The 20,884-nt window shown below is 37.4% G+C and overlaps 1 protein-coding gene across 2 annotated transcripts in view; it reads left to right on the top strand.

Moving 5' to 3' along the window:
• The window catches only part of LOC105485382 (epoxide hydrolase 4), a 34,974-nt gene extending 22,065 nt beyond the window's left edge, over positions 1 to 12,909 (top strand). For both annotated transcript variants that reach the window (XM_011747690.2, XM_011747691.3), the window contains exon 7: positions 12,078 to 12,909. In XM_011747690.2, coding sequence (XP_011745992.1) covers positions 12,078 to 12,309 — 232 coding nt within the window. In that variant the 3' untranslated portion in view covers positions 12,310 to 12,909. The remainder of the gene's footprint in view (positions 1 to 12,077) is intronic.
• Positions 12,910 to 20,884: the final 7,975 nt, after the last annotated feature.

Raw genomic sequence — 20,884 nt, 5'->3', positions numbered from 1 at the left:
GCTAGTTGACTTTTAGGTGATACTTTAGATATTCAAATACACAGTTGGATAGTAGGGTCTGGAACTCAGAGGAGAGAATCTAGGATGAAGATATATAAGATCTGGGAGTCACTGACGTAGAGACAAGCTTTGGTTTTAGAACATATTGTCTGGGGAGAAAGTATAGCGTGAAAGGTAAGACATGAATATTTGTCAGTTTGGGTCTGTACTTAGGGAAAAAAATGAAATTTCATTTCTCTTAAGAATTAGGAGCCACAGCTGGCCTTGAATTTGAGGTTTATGGATTTGAATTTGTGCTACCTCCATGATTCTGGAATTCGCAGGGCAGAAATTATGTGTTAACATGCCTTAGGCTGTTAACATTCCCTAGGAAGCCTGGCAGAAACAAAGACAAAACTTCTCTAGGATACATCTCAATTCAGGCCTCACAATATTCCCACAGATGAAGTCCCCTAAAGGTGAGTTCATAATCCAAATTTAAAAATATCAACCTGGGCCACGCCTATAATCCCAGCACTTTGGGAGGCTGAGGTGGGCGGAGTTCGAGACCAGCTTGGCCAACATGGCAGAACCCTGTCTCTATTAAAAATACAAAAATTAGCCGGGTGTGATGGCTCATGCCTGTAATCCTAGCTACTCGGAAGCTGAGGTAGAATCGCTTGAACCTAGGAGGCGGAGGTTGCAGTGAACTGAGATCACGCCACTGCACTCCAACCTAGGTGACAGAGAGAGACTCCATCTCAAAAAAAAAAAAAAAAAAAAATTAACCTACCATGAATGGTAGTCAGAATACAATTGCAGCCGAACTCCTACAACTTTCAAATAATAGAACTAAAAAGACTATTAAGTATGTTTAAATAATTACACATAAGAAAGAATAAAAAATATGAGAAAAGAACAAGGTAATATCAAGACAAGCTGGAAAGAGCTGAAAAACAACTTCTAGAAAATGAAAAATATGGTCATTGAAATCTAAAAGTCTATAGATGAGTTAAATTGCAGATCAGACAAGCCAAAGAGAATTATGAATTGAAAGATAAATCCCCCCAAATTACCCAGAATGTAGCTTAGAGAGATAATGAAGTAAAAATGTAAAAAGCAAGTTATAATTTATATGGAGGATAGAATTAGAAATTGCCTATGTATATATATGCTAATAATTTTTTATGATAAAATAATAGAAATAGAATAGTATTGTTTTCAAACCAGTAGAGGGGAATAAGGAAATAATCAATTAAAACCTGTCAATAAAAAAATTTAAAACTATCAAAAAGGCAGAAAGGGAGAAAAAGAAGCAAAGCAGGGTAAATATCACAAACTGAAATGACAAACAATTTCAACATGTCAGTATGCACAACCAGCATTTATATATTAATATTGCCAGTTACAAAACAGAGAATATCAGATTGGATTTTTAAAAGAATCCATCTATATGGTGTTTGCACAGTTACAATTAAAGCATAAGGACACAAAATGGTTGAAAGTAAGAGATGGAAAGTTACAGCAGGTATTGGTTTAAATAAAACAAAATCTTTCAAACTCTGTGGAATCCAAAGGGAGTCATGAGATTATATGAATGAGGGAAGAAGAGGTAAATCCAAATCTTTTTTGAATAACAAGAACAAATTTACAAATATATTTAAATATATATATATCTTTAGCAAAACAGATGTTAATTTAAATGGTCTTTGTAGGTAACAGTTTATCATGCAAGGCAAAGTGAAACCCCGTCTCTACTAAAATTACAAAAAAAAAAAAAAAAAAAAAAACTAGCCAGGCGAGGTGGCGGGCGCCTGTGGTCCCAGCTACTCGGGAGGCTGAGGCAGGAGAATGGCGTGAACCCGGGAGGCGGAGCTTGCAGTGAGCTGAGATCCGGCCACTGCACTCCAGCCTGGGCGGCAGAGCGAGACTCCGTCTCAAAAAAAAAAAAAAAAAAAAAAAAAAGGGCAGATAGATTGCAGAGGCTACAGGTTATATTTTATAGGATATAGCAACAATATCTGAAGTAACAGTGTCTGAAGTTCATGTTTTCTTGTTTGGTTTTTATTTGTTTTTACAAATAACATTTGTAAAGAGAAAATAGAGAGAATGGCACATTTTCAAACAAGTCTTTTTTTATATTAAGGAAAAAAGATTTAAAATCTTAATTTTGGGTAGGAGACAAGAACGACAATTTTCAAACATGTTCTCAGTTTATCTTTTTATAGTGCTTGCTTTGAGTTGTAGAACAGTACGTTGTAAGTATCTATAAGGAAAGAGGGAAAATATTCTCATCTTTCCGAGATTCTTTTACTAATAGTTGTTTATTAGGAGGACTTGCATTCCCAAGAGTAGTCACTGGAATCCTGTTAATTAGCAGAGAGAGAGAGAGAGAGAGAGAGAGAGAATGAGAGCGAGCAGGCCTATAAACTTCAAAACAGTTTTATCAAGGCAAAAGATGGATTTTTAAACTAGCTGGTTATACGTTAAATCTCGTTGAGGGAAAGGTTCATTAGACCTCTAGAAGCTCACTGACCCCCCTCCCCAAGTAATTCTTTATATAGATAAGCAAAGCTGAGTATATCATTAACAACAGGGCTATGTAATGCACAGTAAGACTACAAATATAAGGTATAGTACATTATAGTCAGGCATGAAAATAGCCCTCATTTATTAACCTAAGCCTCCTTGGGACTATATCCTCATCCAAAGACTTGCCAAAATTTGGACCTGAGGAACCAGGATGAACTGGGAATAAGACTAGCTATAGGACCTATACTGCAAAAAGATAATTCTAAACGTATAATAAAGCATCAGATAATAAAGCAAAATGTAACAGACTTACAAGAAAAAATGGACAAATCCATAATTACTATAGGAGATTTAAACCCACTTCTCTCTGAAGTTGATCAATCAAGCAGAAACAAATTAACAAGGATATAGAAGATTTCAACAACTCTATTAATATCTTTGATCTGTACAACTCTGCACCTAACAATCAGAAAAATACACATTCTTTTCTTTTCTTTTTTAAATAGTGGTGAGGTGTCACTATGTTGCCTAGGCTGGTCTCCAAATCCTGGTCTTAAGTGATCCTCCTGCCTCAGCCTCCCAAAGTGCTGGGATTACAGGTGTGAGCCACTGTACCCAGCCTATTCAATAATGTAAAGAATATTTATGAAGATTGATTACATACTGGACTACAAAGCAAAATCTTAACCAATACCAAAAAATATTACATAGATTATTTTCTCTGAACACATTACAGTAGAAATCAATAACAATAGCAACAAACTTTTAGAAAACTTCATATATTCAGAAATTTGACTTCTGAATAACTATGGGTAAAAAAATCTATGAAATTAGTAAAAACTTAGAAAAAATGATATTTAAAAACATGAGGAATAGTTAAAACAATACTTAGGAAGAAATATATAGCTTTAAAGATTATATTAGGAAATATTGAAAATCAGTGACGTAAGAGTTCAACTTAAGAAGTTAGAAAAAGAACATGTAAACAAAAATAAATTAGAAGACAAACAATTTAAATTACATATATAAAGCAAAAATTAATACAATAGAAAACAAAGACACAATAGAGAGAAGTGGCAAAACCAAAAGCCGATTATTTGAAGACTACTAAGATAGATAAGCTATTGGCAAGAATGGTTAAGAAAAAACAGAAGGCACAAATAAACAAAGTTAGGAACCAGAAAGCAGTAAATAAACATAACTATCAATACAAATATTACAGATATTAAGGTATAAATGTTTAAGTTAACAAATTTTAGAACTTTGACAAAACGGGCAATTTTTAAGAAAAACATAACTTATCCAAAACTACTCATGAAGAATTCAAAAACATGAAAAGACTTATAGCTAACCAATATGAATTTAAAGCATATCTATAGTAACACACATAGACATACAAATACACAGCTATACATAGAAGCCTAGATGGTTTTACAGGTAAGTTAGTTTTTTTTTGAGACGGAGTCTTGCTCTGTCATCCAGGCTGGAGTAAAGTGGCACAATCTCAGCTCACCGTAACTTCCGCCTCCCAGGTTCAAGTGATTCTCCTGCCTCAGCCTCCGCAGTAACTTAGATTACAGTCTTGTGCAACTGTGTCCGGCTAATTTTTATATTTTTAATAGAGACGGGGTTTCACCATGTTGGCCAGGCTGATCTCGAACTCCTGGCCTCAGGTGATCCACCCACCTCAGCCTCCCAAAGTGTTGGGATTACGGGTGTGAGCCACCGCACCCAGCCTACAGGTAAGTTTTATCACAGAAAATCCCACTGTTAAATACTCTTTCAGATATTATAAAAGGAAGATATATTTCAGCTCATCTTATGAGGCTAATATAACTTTCATACCAAAACAAGGATTGAATAAGACAGGCAAATTATAGGTCAATTTAGGTTATAAACATAGATCCACACATTCAAAATAAAATATCAAACTGAATTCAGTATGCATTAAAAAATTAAACCAAGGACGAGTTAGCATTAAAAATTCATTAATTAGGCTGGGCGCAGTGGCTCATGCCTGTAATCCCAGCATTTTGGAAGGCTGAGTCAGGCGGATCACCTGACGTCGAGAGTTCGATACCAGTCTGACCAACATGGAGAAACCCTATCTCTACTAAAAATACAAAATTGGCTGGGCGTGGTGGTGCATGCCTGTAATCCCAGCTGCTCCAGAGGCTGAGGCAGAAGAATCACTTGAAGCTGGGAGGCGGAGGTTGCAGTGAGCCAAGATCGTGCCACTGCACTCCAGCCTGGAGAACAAGAGTGAAACTCCGTCTTAAAAAAAAAAAAAAAAAAAAAAAATCCATTAATTTAATTACGACATTAATAGATTAAAAGGGAAACTATGACCAGCTAAATCAATTAAGAAAAAGCGTTTAATAAAATTTAATGCACATTCATGCAACAATTCTTAGTAATCTAGAAATAGAGGAGAAAGGAGTGGACCTCAGATAGGTGGGATAAGCCTGCATCTGCTGAAGGGATATTTCTGGGAAACAGACCTTTGCTTTACTCAATTGTTCCAGAAAATAATAATAATAATAAAACATTGAGGGTGTTTTCCACTGATTGTTTGCACCTGGAGAGCTGGCAGGCATAGAAGATTCTTCAGGAGTTGGGGCCAAGGATATACAAAACCTCTATTAAAATGGTAAAATACTTGCTTTGTATTAGAAAGTAAGTAATACATTTGTAGTGCTCTTCACAGTTGTATTTCCATGGGAAACTTTGGAGGGCTTGGAAAGTTTTACTGGTATCTGAGAGAGTAATATATTATCTCCTGCTTTATGAAACCATCTTTGTAAGTTTCTTTTTCCTTTGTCATTAAACTTGATATTCTCTGTGTCAGCTGGTGCCTTTCTGTTAATCATATTACGGTTCCACTACCACAACAATGAAGAAGGGAACTTTGTCTACCAAAAACCTATAGTAAACATCATTTTGTGATGAAACACTAAAAGCATTTCTTTCAAAAACAATGAATAAAGATAAACTTGAGGGGCCAGGTGCAGTGGCTCACGTCTGGAACCTCAGCACTTTGGTAGGCCAAGATGGGTGGATCGCATGAGGCCAGGAGTTCAAGACCAGCCTGGCCAACATAGCGAAACCCAGTCTCTACTAAAAATACAAAAAATTACCTGGGTGTGGTGGTGGGTGCCTGTAATCCCAGCTATTCTGGAGGTTGAGGCACGAGAATCACTTGAACCCAGGAGGCGGAGGTTGCAGTGAGCCCAGATCCGTCATTGCACTCCAGCCTCAGTGACAGAGTGAGACCCTGTCTCAAAAAAAATTAATACATAAATAAACCTGACTACTATAACTGTTTCTCTTCACCACTGTATTACGTCTTAGCCAGCATGTAAGATAAGGGAAAAAAAGTGAGAATCAGGGAAGGAAGAAATAATAATTCATAGATAATGTGTTTATATATCTAGAAAAACCAGGAGAATCGGGGAAGGAAGAAATAATAATTCATAGACAATGTGTTTATATATCTAGAAAAACCAGGAGAATCTACAGGAAAATTATCAAAATTAAAACAGCTCAGCAGAGTTGATACATAAAAGTTCAAGATACAAAATTATAGTCTCACAAACCAACAACCATTATAAAACACATATTTCTTAAACAGATGCACCTGCAAATGCAACAAAAAATTCTAAGGCATATAGGAATGACTCTAACAAAAGATGACCTTTATGCATTATCAAAATTTATTCTAAGACATTAAATAATGTGGGCTTAGAACAGTGACTATTTACCAACCAGTAGAGAAGTTTTTTGTTTTTTGTTTTTTTTGAGACAGGGTATCACTTTGTTGTTGCCCAGACTGGAGTGCAGTGGTATGATCACAGTTCACTCCAGCCTCGAACTCCTGGCCTCAAACGACGCCATCTCAAAATGTTGGGATAACAGGTATGAGCCACCCTGCCCTGCCGAGAAGTATTGTAATAATTTCACAATTGATACAGACTTGCTGGTATAAACTACTGAAAACCAGCTCTGGTTTATCATGTTCATGAGTGGGAAACTACAGTATCATAAAGTTCTTGGGGCCAGGTACAGTGACTCGTGCCTGTAATCCCAGCACTTTGGGAGGCTGAAGTGGGAGGATTGCTTGAAGCCAGGAGTTAGAGACCAGCCTGCAACACAGTGAGACCATGTATCTACAAAAAAAATTTTTTTTTTTTTTTTTTTTTAATTAGCCAGGTGTTGTGGCATGCCTCTGCAGTCCTGGCTACTCAGGAGGTTCAGGTGGAAGGATCACTTGAGCCCAGGAATTCAAGGCTGCAGTGAGCTATGATGCTGCTAGTGCACTCTAGCCTGGGTGAGAGAGCAAGACCCTGTCTCAAAAAAAAAAAAAAAAATAGTTTTTAAATTAATAATTAAAAATAAAAAATAGTTACTGGACTCTCCCCAAATTATTCTATGAACTTAATGCAACTTCAGTGAAAACCATAAGAAAATTTTTAAATGAAACTTGACAAGCTAATTTCAATATTTATATGGGAGAGCATAGGACCAAGAATGACCAAGATCATTTTAAAGAAAAGAATAGTTAACCAGAGGCGGTGGCTCACGCCTGTAATCCCAGCACTTTGGGAGGCCAAGGTGGGTGGATCACATGAGGCCAGGAGTTCAAGACCAGCCTGGCCAACATGGCAAAACCCCATCTCTACTAAAAATACAAAAAATTAGCTGGACTTGGTGGTGCATACCTGTAATCCCAACTACTTGGATGGCTGAGGCATGAGAATCACTTGAGGTTGCAGTGAGCCGAGATGATGCCACTGCACTCTAGCCTAGGTGACCAAGTGAGACACTGTCTCAAAAAAAGAAGAAGAAGAAGAAGAAGAAAAATAGGTGGGTGAATAGCTCTATTAGATATCAAGACTTACAATAAAGCTATAAAATAAATAAAATATGGTGTTCACTCTGGGATGAACAAATTGACGAAACAGACAAGAAAGCCCCAAAACAGAACCACATATGGGGGAACTTGATATGACAGAGATAGCATTTTAAACCAGTGGTGAAGATTCAATAAATTTTGTTGGACTAATTGGATATGCATATAGAATAAAACTAAATTAGGTCCCTGTATTTTATTTTACCAAACAAAAAATAAGCTTCAGGCATTGGGTATTCATGGACATAAAGATGGGCACAATAGACAATGGGACTCCAAAATGGTGGAGGGAGGGAGGGCAGCAAGGGTTGGAAAACTTCCTGTTGGGAACTATGTTCATTATTTGGATGACAGGATCAATGGAAACCCAAAGCATCATACAATATACCCATGTAACAAACCACACGTGTACCCCCTGGATCTAAAATAGTAGAATAAAATAAAATAAAAATAAACTTTAGGGAAATAAAAACCCATCTGCAATAATAAAACTTTAAAATGTCTAGAAAATAAAACTTTCATGACCTCATGTGGGAAGGATTTCTTAAATAAAGCACAACTAGCTCTCAAATTGTGAAGACTGATACATTTGACTACATTAATATTTAAAAATATCTATATGTCAAAAGATATAAAATGATGAGCAACCTTAGGTGGGTAGAAGTTATTTGCAATACACAATTAATTTTGAATTAATATCTAGAGTATAATAAGGAATACCTCCAAATCAATACGAAAAAAAGTAGCTCAATCAAAAAATGGATAAAGGATATGAGAAAGCAATTCACAGAAAAGGAATCTAACAGCCAATAAACATATGAAAGATGCTGAACCCTAATGGTAGCCAGGTATACAACATAGGTGTTACTGCTTGTAAGAGAGAGATGAAATAACTGGCAAAAACAAGATGAAATTTCTTTCTCTCACAAGTAAAAGTCTAGGCTGGTGCAGTTTTGCTCTGTGAAATCATCACAGTTATGTTTTTCTTTGGTCAGAAGCCTTGGTGCTTTCTGTTTTGTTGTTCTGTTATACATAGGGTGTTGCCCTTGTCTGTGTGGTCCATGGTGGCTTACCACCACATCTGCATTTGTCAGTGGGAAGTGAGAAGGGTCAGAGAGGGCATGCTGGGCACACATTACATCCTCACCTAACAATAGGAAGTTTAGGAATTCTGGATGACCAATTGTCCTGCTAAAAATTGGATTTTTAAAAACACTATAGTGGAAGGGAAGAAGTTTTGTGGAGCAGTATCTGGTACATCAGGTAAGTGAAAATGTTTCACACTTATTTGATTGGAAAAAAATTAACCAATTGAGAACATGTTGGCAGTGAAGTAGAGCAAAGAGAATTTTTACATGCTGCTTGTGGAACATACAATCAGTTTAAAAAACAATTTGACAATATCAAGTAAGGTTGAGGATGTATATACTCTGAAAAGCAGTTCTATTTCTGGGGATGTACTGTAAGGAAACTGTTGTACATGCACATAAGTGGATGTGTACAAGAATGAATTTGGTTATTATTTGAATTATCAAAATGGACATTTTAAAATGTCTTTTAACAGAAGAATGGATCAATTGCAGTATAATCATATGATGGAATTCTATATAGGAATGAAAATGAGTGAAGTAGAACTTCATGTATCATTGATGCAGGGCAGGCAAACCCCAAAATTGGAGCTTTGCCTGGAAGGGTTCTTGGCTTTGCCCAGGAAGATTCAAGGGCAAGCTGGTGGTGTTAGACAGCAACTTTTATTGAAACAGCAGTGTACAGCAACAGCAGAGGTACTGCTCCTTACAGAGAAAATCTAACCTATAGGTAGTGTGCCCACAGTAGCAGCTCAGGGGCAGTTCTGCATTCATCTTTATACGCACTTTTAATTACATGCAAGTTAAGGGACATGTAATTTCTAATTTTCTAACTTCTAAATTTCTAGAAAAGGGGTGGTAACTTCTGGGTGTTGCCACAGCAATGGTAAAGTGTCATGGCACTGGTGGGCATGTCATATAGAGAAGTACTTTTGGTGCCTCTTACCAGTTTCAGCCAGTCTTCAATCTGGTCCAGAGTCGAGTCCCACCTCCTACCTCATCATCATCAATGAATAAATCTTAAAAATATATTAAGGCACAAAAACAAGTTGTAGAAGGATATATGGAATATGATACCATTTATATATTAAATGCATCCAAAACAGCTTTATATATTTGTATAAATGCATGTACTACTGTTGGGTAGGGGGAATCTGACAAATAGCACCTCTTTTTGCTGCACAGTGTTTGAATCAGTTGAGAAATCATGAGTCAGCAGATAAAAACCAAAATATCATCTTAATTACTGATTACTTTATTTCATATGTAACATATTTAATGTGAAATTTAGTAATTTGAAACCTCAGGACCAGAGAATATGCTTTTCTTCTGTTTTCTGGAAACTCCTCTCTTTTATCTCTATTTCGATTTGGTGGAGAGTTTATATTTCTCTTTGCTCTTTGACTAATAGTCCTTTAAAACTCCGCTTACACGGGAGGCTGAGGCAGGAGAATGGCGTAAACCCGGGAGGCGGAGCTTGCAGTGAGCTGAGATCTGGCCACTGCACTCCAGCCTGGGCGACAGAGCCAGACTCCGTCTCAAAAAAAACAAAACAAAACAAAACAAAAAACTTTGCTTACTTTACTAATTCAATTGTTCTGTGCACCGATATTGCTAAACCATGCAGATAACTGTTAGAAAATGGTTTGGTTTTGAATATTATTGTGCTGTAGAATGTAAGTGGCTTTAAAGTTTGCATTTTTGTTTTGTTTTGTTTTTGTTTTTTTTTTTTTTAAGATGGAGTTTGCTCTGTTCCCCAGACTGGAGTGCAATAGTGCGATCTCAGCTCACAGCAACCTCTGCCTCCTGGGTTCAAGCAATTCTCCTGCCTCAGCCTCCCGAGTAGCTGGGATTACAGGTGTAAGCCACCACACCCGGCTAATTTTTGTATTTTTAATAGAGACGGGGTTTCGCCATGTTGGCCAGGCTGGTCTTGAACTCCTGACCTCAGGTGATCTGCCCACCTTGGCTTCCCTAAGTGCTGGGGTGTGTGAGCCACCGTGCCTGGCTCTAAAGTTTGAATTCTAACCCATGAGTTAGTAAGTATAGAATACATTTTTCTATCAATTTACCCATTTACAAAGAACTTAATTTTTAGGAGCATTACAACCAAATGTTGGCCACTTGTGTGGTGTCAGAAGTTAAGTCCATGGTGGGCATGTGTAATATCCTGCTGTCAACTCTGAATTGCCACAAATCAGGCTTTTTTATTTACTAGTAAAAATGTGACTCAGTGATAAACAGTTAGATGTTCATTTTCATTCTTAATCAATAGGAGTATAATTAATACTGTCAACTTTTCTGAAAAACAGTAACAGAAGATGTCAAAAGCTTCAAAAACATTTGTTCCCTTTAGCTCAGGAATTTTACTTCTAGGCTGTAGTCCAAAGGGATTATCAGAAATGCCAAGAAAAATCTGGCTATAAAATGCTTATTATAGCATAATTTAAAACAAGGAGAAATACCACAAAACCTAAATATTCAATTATAGGGGAATAGTCAAGTCATTTATGAGTTATGCCATAAACTAGTATCTTTTACAATTATTTTTGAAAAATGTTATGGAATTAGAAAATTCTTGATATCATTTAATGTGAAATTTGCATATGTGTACTGTGTATAAATTGTCTATATTGCATTATATTTATAGTATGGTTTCAAGAATATGCATAGGAAATGCCAAAATATTACCCTTTTGATAATGGAATTATAAATGATTTTATTTTTGTTCTTTATACTTTTCTGTACTTAAGAAAATATAGGCCAGGTGTGCTGGCTCATGCCTGTAATCCCAGCACTTTGGGAGGCCAAGATGGGAGGAGCACTTGAAGCCAGGAGTTTGAGACCAGCCTGGTCAACATAGCAAGAGCCCATCTCAAATTAATTTTAAAAACATACATATACACCACAAAAACTTAGTTTTAAAAAATAATCTTCTTGCAAAATACAGTATCATGTAATATTAAAGCTCAGTCCGAATATATTTTTTGAGTTTTCAGTTCCAATTTTTACATAAAATGCATCAGATTATCTAAGAACAATTTAAAAATAAAGCTAAACAGTAACATATAAATAGTTTAAATCTCTCTTTCATTACACCATTCAGAAATTCTGGTATCCTTTTAAAACAAATTACTCCTCATAGTGATGAATTTCCTATTTAACTTATAGCTTTTATCATACATTTTACTAGCCCCATCCAATTTAAATTTTATTGGACCTTTTCTTAAATAGCCTTTTAAATATTTTATAGTAAATGTTGATTACTTAATGCATTGTTTCTCAATCACTTTTTCATTATCACTTTCCTAACGAACCTTTTTAGACATTTTTTTCCCTAATCACCCCCACCCTGTGAAATTTTAATATCTGCTTATGTACTGTATGTATATCCTTGCTTTATATATGCAAAGGGTAAGCTTTTTTTTCACCCTCCCAAGAACACAATTTTCACCCTTCTAGAAGCAAGATTGCCCCCTTCGAGAATGAATGGCCTAATGGGGCAGTGTAGGAAAATGTCATTTTAACTTTGACAGTGAATCTCAAGCCCATGTATTTTGTTTTTATAGCTGCCTGCCTCTCAAACATCACATGGTGACCACTCCAACACTACTACTGTGGGGAGAGAATGATGCATTCATGGAGGTTGAGATGGCTGAAGTCACAAAGATTTATGTTAAAAACTATTTCAGGCTAACTATTTTGTCAGAAGCCAGTCATTGGCTTCAGCAAGACCAACCTGACATAGTGAACAAATTGATATGGACATTTCTAAAAGAAGAAACAAGAAAAAAAGATTGACTTTTCTTCATCTTCTATGAAGGGTCTGTAATGAAATCTCTAAGTAATTTTTAAAAATTGTTCATCAACTTCTTTATGTTTTATTAGGAAAAAAACTGTTTTAATGTGCTTTATCATAAATAAATATCCTGACAAAATGGTATTGAAAAAAATCTGAGATCGTGTGAACATGTAATACAATGTTGATTTTCTTCTGGTGTATTTTGCACAGACAAGCATCTGCCTTAAAATATATACACTTGTACAAAAAGGAAGTTTGGAGTAAGTGGCTCCGTTTTGGTTTCTTGCTTTTTTTCACTCTGTTAACATATGGTGCCTTTTACAAATGTATATTAAAGATTAGCTGTGCTATATTGTAAGGCAAACCTGCAATGATATAAATTTTCATTCTATTGTTCAAAAGTTCTTTTTACTACTTTTAACCATTAAAAAGTTATATTATCAAATCTCTTTTGGATTTATAGTATATCTATTAGTTTGAAGGCAAATATAACTAAATGAATATGCATTTTTAAAATGGGCCATATACTATTTATACTGGGAACATTAAACCATTTTTTAAAGCTGACATCTTGACTGGGCGTGGTGGCTCATGCCTGTAATCTCAGCACTCTGGGAAACCAAGGCGGGAGAATCACTTGAGGCCAGGAGTTTGAGACCAGCCTGGTCAACATGGTGAAACCTTGACTCTACCAAAAATAAATAAAAAATAAAAGTAGGCAGGCGTAGAGGTGCACACCTGAAGTCCCAGCTACTCATGAGGCTGAGGTAAGAAGATAGCTTGTGTCCGGGAGCTTGAGGTTGCAGTGAACCATGATTGGGCCATTGCACTCCAGCCTGGGCAATGGGGTGAGACCCTGTTGAAACAGAAAGGGAAAGGGAGAGGGAGAAGGAAGGAAAGGATGCTTTTACTCCATTCAATGCAAGAAGAATTGAATACTACATGCCTTGTGTGCACTAGAATCTAAGCTCCACAGGGCAGGGGTTTTTTTGTTGTTTTGTTAACTGATACCCAACTCTAGACTAAGGGCCTGGCATATTGTAGGCACTCAAATATTTGCTTAATGAATAAATAATATATGTGGCACACTGCTAGGGACTGGGGGTGGGGGGGAAATATAAAAGAAAGATAAGGTGGTAACATAGAACTTTCCCATAAGAAGCCTTAAGGGCCAGGTGCAGTGGCTCACGCTTGTAATTCCAGCACTTTGGGAGGCTGAGGTGGGTGGATCACCTGAGGTCAGGAGTTTGAGACCAGCCTGGCCAACATGGTGAAACCTCGTCTCTACCAAAAATACAAAAATGAGACAGGATGGTGGCAAATGCCTGTAATCCCAGCTGCTCGGGAGGCTGAGGCAGGAGAATTGCTTGAACTTAGGAGGCGGAGGTCGCAGTGAGCTAAGATCGTGCCACTGCATTCCAGCCTGGGTAAGAGCAAAAGTCTGTCCAAAAAAAAAAAAAGAGAGGCATACATAGAATGCAGTTAAATTAAACAAGGGTTCAAAAGTAGAAATGAACATTATAAGTAAGAGTTGGAAAAGAGTTACAGAATAGAGAACAATACCAACTCAAGGGACTACTACTCATTCTCTTGGGTTGTTCTCCTTTAACATGGGAGAGAACCAGTAACACTGCCAAATCCCATCACGTAACAGATAAGCTCTAAATTGGTGAAAGGATTGCTTCCTACATTAAGCATAGTTCTGATTGTGACAGAACACAGGAGAAAGTCCCTAAGAATTCTCATTATTTTATCATAGCAACTTGTATTTACAACAAAAGTTCAATTTTCTATATAACAGCTTCATAACAACATGCAAGGTAGGTATCACCAATTTATAAATAGTAAAAATGTGATTTAACGTGTAACTTTGCCAATGCCCATAGTGTAAGTGCTGGAGCTAAGATGTGACCTAGAGCCATCTGGTGGTAAAGCCCATGATCCCACTTACGTCAGATACCGTTTAGCAGACTTTGGTATCTATGCCACTCTTCCTGTTTTAGCAGTAATCTGGTGTGTTTCAATAGACGGAAACATCTCTCAGGAACCTACAATTTGACTTTTAATTTCGGGAGGGAAAAGGAATTCAAGTTAGCAATTAGTAAACATCGGAATATTCTATAGAACATTGTCAGAGTTGCAAATGCCACAAGGTATAGAAAAAAGCCTGGTTCATACCAACTTGGTGCTTCCCTCTTGATCCCTCCGGAAGGGCAGCAACAAGGGAAAGAATGTGACGTGCTGAGACAGTAAAGTAATCCTGACTTATTTTAATAAAAACCTGTTACTGACAAAAGTGATTTTAAGATTTGTTGTTGTTGCTACTTCTGTCAATTTAGGAAGCTGACAAGTTCATGTGGACTAATATTAAGAATTTTATCAATCAAACGTTCCATGGACAATTCTGGCCTATTACAATGAATGTACTCTAATTTTCAATAGATATGGAAAAGTACTTGTAACAGATATAAAGCTTCAAGGGTGCCATCAGTTAAACCTCTTATGATAAACAGTTATTACTATCTCTAGAAATCTATTTGTAGGGCAAGTAAGTGAATTTGACTTACTAGCTGCCAAAGCAGCTCACAGTAAATAAAAACAGGTAATGGCACCTAAATTAAAAGTTGTAATTTTTAATAATATTCATCTATTCGAATTAATATATCCCTAATAGTACATAATCTATGCCTAATTTAACATCAGAAATTTCTATGTGAAAATAATTTATTAAGCATATGTCAAAAGCAAGATATTTGCAAAAAAAGAAAAAAAGATTGTGCTGTTGATATGAATCCTCCTGTTACATCATTTACCAGCTTTGATTTTTCTGATTTTAAAGGTAATGCAGCATTTTCTATTAACCTACAATTGCCTCTAAGAGTTCTAATTATGTGCAAACAGAAAAAGCAATTGGATGTGGGGAAGGGGTGTATGCCAAAGGCTGCCCCCAAATCCAGGCTACATACAGCCTGAGTCTACTAAGTTGGTTTCATGACTCTGCAGTCCACAGACTCTGAGTTGGAGGCGAAGGAGTCTGGGATCATGCAGGAGATAATCAAATCCTTGTACCCTCAGTCGACATGCTTCGGTGCATGGTGCTGGACCTGCATCATCCTCGTGGGTATGAATGTCCTGCATGGTCTTACTCTTCCTCTGGCCAGTGGCCATGCTTTCCACCTTTGGCTATCCTGCTCAAATCCTACAACCCTGCCAAGAGTTGGAAAAAAAAAACTGGTGAAACCAGTACTCAAGCTCATGGTTCAGTTGACTTTCTTTTTAGCAGGGTTCCTAGCTAAAGTGAAAGGGAAAAAGGCAACCCAAGACAAGGCCCCTATCTTCATTACAGCACCACACTCCACTTTCTTTGACTCAATCCCCTGTGTGATGGCAGGGTTACCCTCAATGCTCTCTGCAAGTCAAAATGTGCAGATCCCATTGACTGGGAAATTCCTACTGTCAACACAGCTGGTGCTTGTGATCCGAGAAGACCCCAATTCCAGGAAGAATACTAAGGATGAAATCCTGAAGTGAGTGACATTTGGAAAGAAGTGGCCACAGATTCTGATTTTCCCAGAAGGTGTGTGCATCAATCGCTCCCATCTAGTCACTTTTAAACTAGGGGACTTCTGTCCAGGTGTTCCTGTGTAGCCAGTGCTGCTCAGGTACCCAAACACCCTGGACACGGCAGTCTGGACCTGGCAGGGATTTACAGGCTTCCAGGAATGTATATTGATCCTCAGTCAACCCTTCACCAGGGTAGAAGTTGTGTTTATGCCTGTTTATATCCGAAATGATGAAATAAAAAAAGACCCCATCCTTTTTGCCAATACAATACGCATCAACATGGCAAATGCTCTGGGGTGCCTGGGACAGAGCACACTTATGAAGACTGCAGACTGATGATCTCCGCAGGTAACCTTCAACTACCCATAGAAGCTGGTTTGGTGGAATTTACAAAAATTAGCCAGAAGTTGAAGTTAGATAGAGATAACATTCATCAGCATTTGGATGAATATGCTGCAATTGCAGTTGCCTCAAAAAGAGGGAAGATAGGAATTGAAGAATTTTCAAGTTATTTAAAACTCCCAATTTCAGAGCCCTTGAGACAACTTTTTGCCCTCTTTGGCAGGAATAATGCTGGCAGCGTAGACTTCAGAGAGTATGTAATAAGTCTGACTGTCCTATGCAATCCTGCCAACATTGTAAAGAGTCTGCAAATGTCCTTTAAGCTTTTTGATCTTGATGCGAATGACTTAATAACATAACAGGAGTTCACTGCTATACTTCAGGTAGCTTTTGGAGTGCCAGATCTTGATGTTTCCAGGCTCTTTCAGGAAATAGCTGGACAGAAATCAGTGTACATTTCATATGAGAAATTTAAGAAATTTGCCCTGAAGCATCAAGCATATTCCAAGTTATTTAATTCACACCTAGACCTACAGGCAGCCTATATATATTCATTACCCTAAAAAGTACATTTTTAATCACTGTATTCAAATGTTACAGGTTAGTCCTGAAAATAGTGAAAGTATCTTCTGGTAGAAATGATGATTGAAGTAAAAATTACTCTTTGAGGAAAAACTCAATAGTTTTCACTCTAAGTGGCATAGGCAATTATGATATTTAAAATATGCTTGAGGAATATTTCAGTTAGATTTTATAGTATCTATTTTTCTTCTTTCTTAAGATAGTGTTTATTTTAATGTGACCTAAATGTAGAAGAGTAAGTGATCTAGTCATAAATCTTGTTCACCCAGCAGGGTTCTAGTTAGTGCCTTTATTGTCTTTAATGCTAAAATAAGGCCAGAGGAACATTAAAGCCTATCACCTCTCCCTCACTGTTGCAGAAGAAATATCACATTAAGAGCTATACTGGGGCAAGCACAGTGGCTCACGCCTATAATCCCAGCACTTTGGGAGGCTGAGGTGGAAGAATCGCTTGAGACCAGGAGTTTGAGACCAGTCCGGGCAACATGGCAAAACCCCATCTCTAAAAAAAATACAAAATTAGCCTAGTGTGGTGGCATGCGCCTGTAGTCCCAGCTACTCAGGAGGCTGAGATAGGAGGATCACTTGAGCCAAATGTTGCAGTGAGCGGATATTATGCCACTGTATCAGCTTGAGCGACAGAGATCCCATCTCAAAAAAAAAAAAAAGAGCTACACTGACAGTAAATAAAAACATTAAATTACCATTTGCATTTCCTCCAAAAAAAGGAAAGAGCTATATAAATACCTCTTTAGTCATTCAAAAAGTAGCCTCAATTTTCTTATTTTTCTTATTTATTATTATTATTTTTTGAAGCAGAGTTTTGTTCTTGTTGCCCAGGCTGGAGTGCAATCTTGGCTCACTGAAACCTCTGCCTCCTGGGTTCAAGCGATTCTCCTGCCTCAGCCTCCCGATATGCCTGGGATTACAGGCATGAGCCACCACACCAGGCTAATTTTGTATTTTTAGTAGAGACGGGGTTTCTCCATGTTGGTCAGGTTGGTCTCAAACTCCCGACCTCAGGTGATCCGCCCTCCTCGGCCTCCCAAAGTGCTGGGATTACAGGCACGAACCACCGTGCCTGGCCTAATTTTCTTATTTTTCAAGATAAAATAAATATTAGGAAGATATAGTATTGGGAACATATTGCAACACTTATATATGGTATGCCTGTCCCCTGCTTGCCTTTTTAAAATATAAAAGTGATTATTTAGAATGAGAAATCACAACAGATTACAATTTCTGGAAAGCTGAAAAAATATCATAAACATAGGTCATAAATATAGGAATTTTGACAAATTTCACTCTGTATGACTTTAATCAAAACATAAAAAAATTGTGTTTATAATTAACATGTTGTGCATTACTGAGAATATTCCTTTTGTTCCAATAAGGCATCAATGAGAATGGAAGTCTCTACTTATTTACACATTTATTTCCAATACCTGTCAATATGTGACATCGTCACATAGTGATGTGATCTTTGGGCCCTACCCCTTCATGTCACCATGCAGGATGAATCAGCAAAGTATTCCTGGAAACCATTCCTATACCAGGACAGGGAGCAACAACCTATCTAGACATGGAAGTGAATGTGAACTGATAAACATACCCCACCAGTCCTACTCACTGAAGCCCCTACTTAGTTTCACTGTGACTGAATCTTAAAAATGCTTGTAGCTACTCAGTAGCACCAGATATGAGGCAACATTTGACCAAAGTTTGCCAACTTTACAAAAACATAACCAAGTAAACACACTTTTAGGGATGCTACTAGAACCCTAGAAGGGGCTTGTGGAAGTGGGGCGCCTAAAGCTTTAACTCTGTCAGTTTCCTTATACTTTCAGAAAGTAGAAAGAAAGAAGAGAAGAATGGGAGAAAGGTAAGGAGATGAGGAAGGAAAAGAAAAGAAAAAAAATCAAATATTATTTTGAGATAATTTCCATGCAGTTCTGCCCTGAAAAAAAAAAAAAAAGGATTTGGATCAGTGATTTTTCATAATCCCCATCCAGTGCAATATTCCCATGATAATAAATGCATATATATATATATATAGAATTCAATACAATGATTTGTTTAAATGTACTGAAAATTGTTCATTTAAATAACAGCTTTCACTTAAAAGTAGTTACCAAGCAATATCTTTATTCAAACAGTGGTAGTGCTACCTAAACATTTGTAGAACTCTTTTAAGGTTGTTTCTCATTAGATAGTGAGCTATACAAAAAAGCAGGGTCTTTATTATACTCTCTACATTTTAACCTCAAATGTTTAGCTGGGCATGGTGGTGTATGCCCATAGTCCCAGCTACTCAGGAGGCTGAGGTGGGAGGATTGTTTGAGCTAAGGAGGCACAGGTTGCAACAAGCTGAGATCACGCCACTGCACTCTAGCCTGGGCAACAAAGCAAGACTCTCTCGGGAAAAAAAAAAAAAAAAAAAAGGTTTAACATAGCTTTGTTTAAATCCTCTTTAACACTTAACACTTAAATTTTTTTATTTAAAAATAAATACAGATACAGAAAACCGTATCAGGGAAATTTATAGCTAATAATAATTATTTTGTGTTATAAATATCTATATTTCATATTCTAAATATAATCTGTTTTAAGATTAATACTTTTGGCCGGGCCCGGTGGCTTAAGCCTGTAATCCCAGCACTTTGGGAGGCCGAGGTGGGCGGATCACAAGGTCAGGAGTTCAAGACCAGCCTGGCCAATATGGTGAAACCCCGTCTCTACTAAACAAAAATTAGCCGAGCATGATGGCGGGCACCTGTAGTCCCAGCTACCTGGGAGGCTGAGGCAGGAGAATCACTTAAACCTGGGAGGCAGAGGTTGCAGTGAGCCAAGATTCTGCCACTGCATTCCAGCCTGGGCGACAGAGGGAGACTCCATCTCAAAAAAAAAAAAAAAAGGTTAATACTCTTGCAACCAACACTCACATTGAGAAATGAAACTTGTCCAGCCACCTTGTAAGCTCTTCCATACCCCTGTCATAATTACAAACTCCCTCTTCCTCTCAAAATTAAGCTCCTTTCCTGACTTGGATAGCTTCACTTCCTGTATTTCTTTACTTTTTAATCATCTAAATCTGCGTATTTTGATACCGTGATGCTTCATTTTGTGTGTCAACTTGGCTAGTCCATGGTACCCGGATATTTGGTCACAGATTACTCAAGATGTTTCTGTGAAGAGATTGTTTACATGAGATTAACATTTAAATCAGTAGACTGTGAGTAAAGCTGACTGCCCTTCATAATGTAGGTGGGCCTCATCCAGTCAGTTAAGGCCTTAATAGAAGAAGACTGACCTACCCTGAAGAGGGTAGAATTCTGCCAGCAAACTGCCTGTAGACTTCATGTGCAATTCTTCCCTGGGTCTCCAGCCTGCCGGCCTCCCTGCAGATTTGGGGGTTGCCAAGCCTTTACAATTGTGTGAGCCAGTTCCTTAAGTCCTGCCCCCTACCCCATACACACACACACACACACACACACACACACATATTTGTATGTATATATATGTGTATACACACACATACACACACACACAGAGTTCTCCAGAGACACAGAACCAATTGGGTGTATATATATACATATAGAGAAACAGAAAACTCTAATAATAGATGCTATTCCTAGACCCTATAGTTTATTCACACCAATTTTAGACATTGTATGTTTCCCCACCCCCCCCCCCACATTGTAGCCCATGAAAGATATTTTTTAGACCTTTTAAAATCTACAGATTTCCCCTCCTTCCCTTTATTTTGCTTATACTTCTTCTATTGCAGAACCTGGGCTGTTCAATCTGTGGAATTTCCCATAGTCTGCATTCTGCCAACTGCATATTTATGGTACAAATCAGCATATGCTTCTGCCCTTTGTGTTTTCTGCTGATTGGAATCCAGAGGCTTGATCAAATTCAGGTTTGATTCATTTGGCAAGATCATACATGTAGTGTGTTTTTCATCAGAAAGCATATATTGCCTGGTTTTCTTTTTGTGATTTTTTGCAGCTATTGCTGCTCATCACTTAGATCATTGAGGGTTGTAATATGGTGCTATTCTGATTCTGTAATTGCTTTTCTTTT

The sequence above is a fragment of the Macaca nemestrina genome, chromosome 1, assembly GCF_043159975.1.
Source record: "Macaca nemestrina isolate mMacNem1 chromosome 1, mMacNem.hap1, whole genome shotgun sequence".
In the NCBI taxonomy this organism is placed as follows: domain Eukaryota; kingdom Metazoa; phylum Chordata; class Mammalia; order Primates; family Cercopithecidae; genus Macaca; species Macaca nemestrina.
The sequence above is the reverse complement of the archived record's forward strand: the minus strand, read 5'-3'. Positions and strand labels throughout refer to the sequence as shown.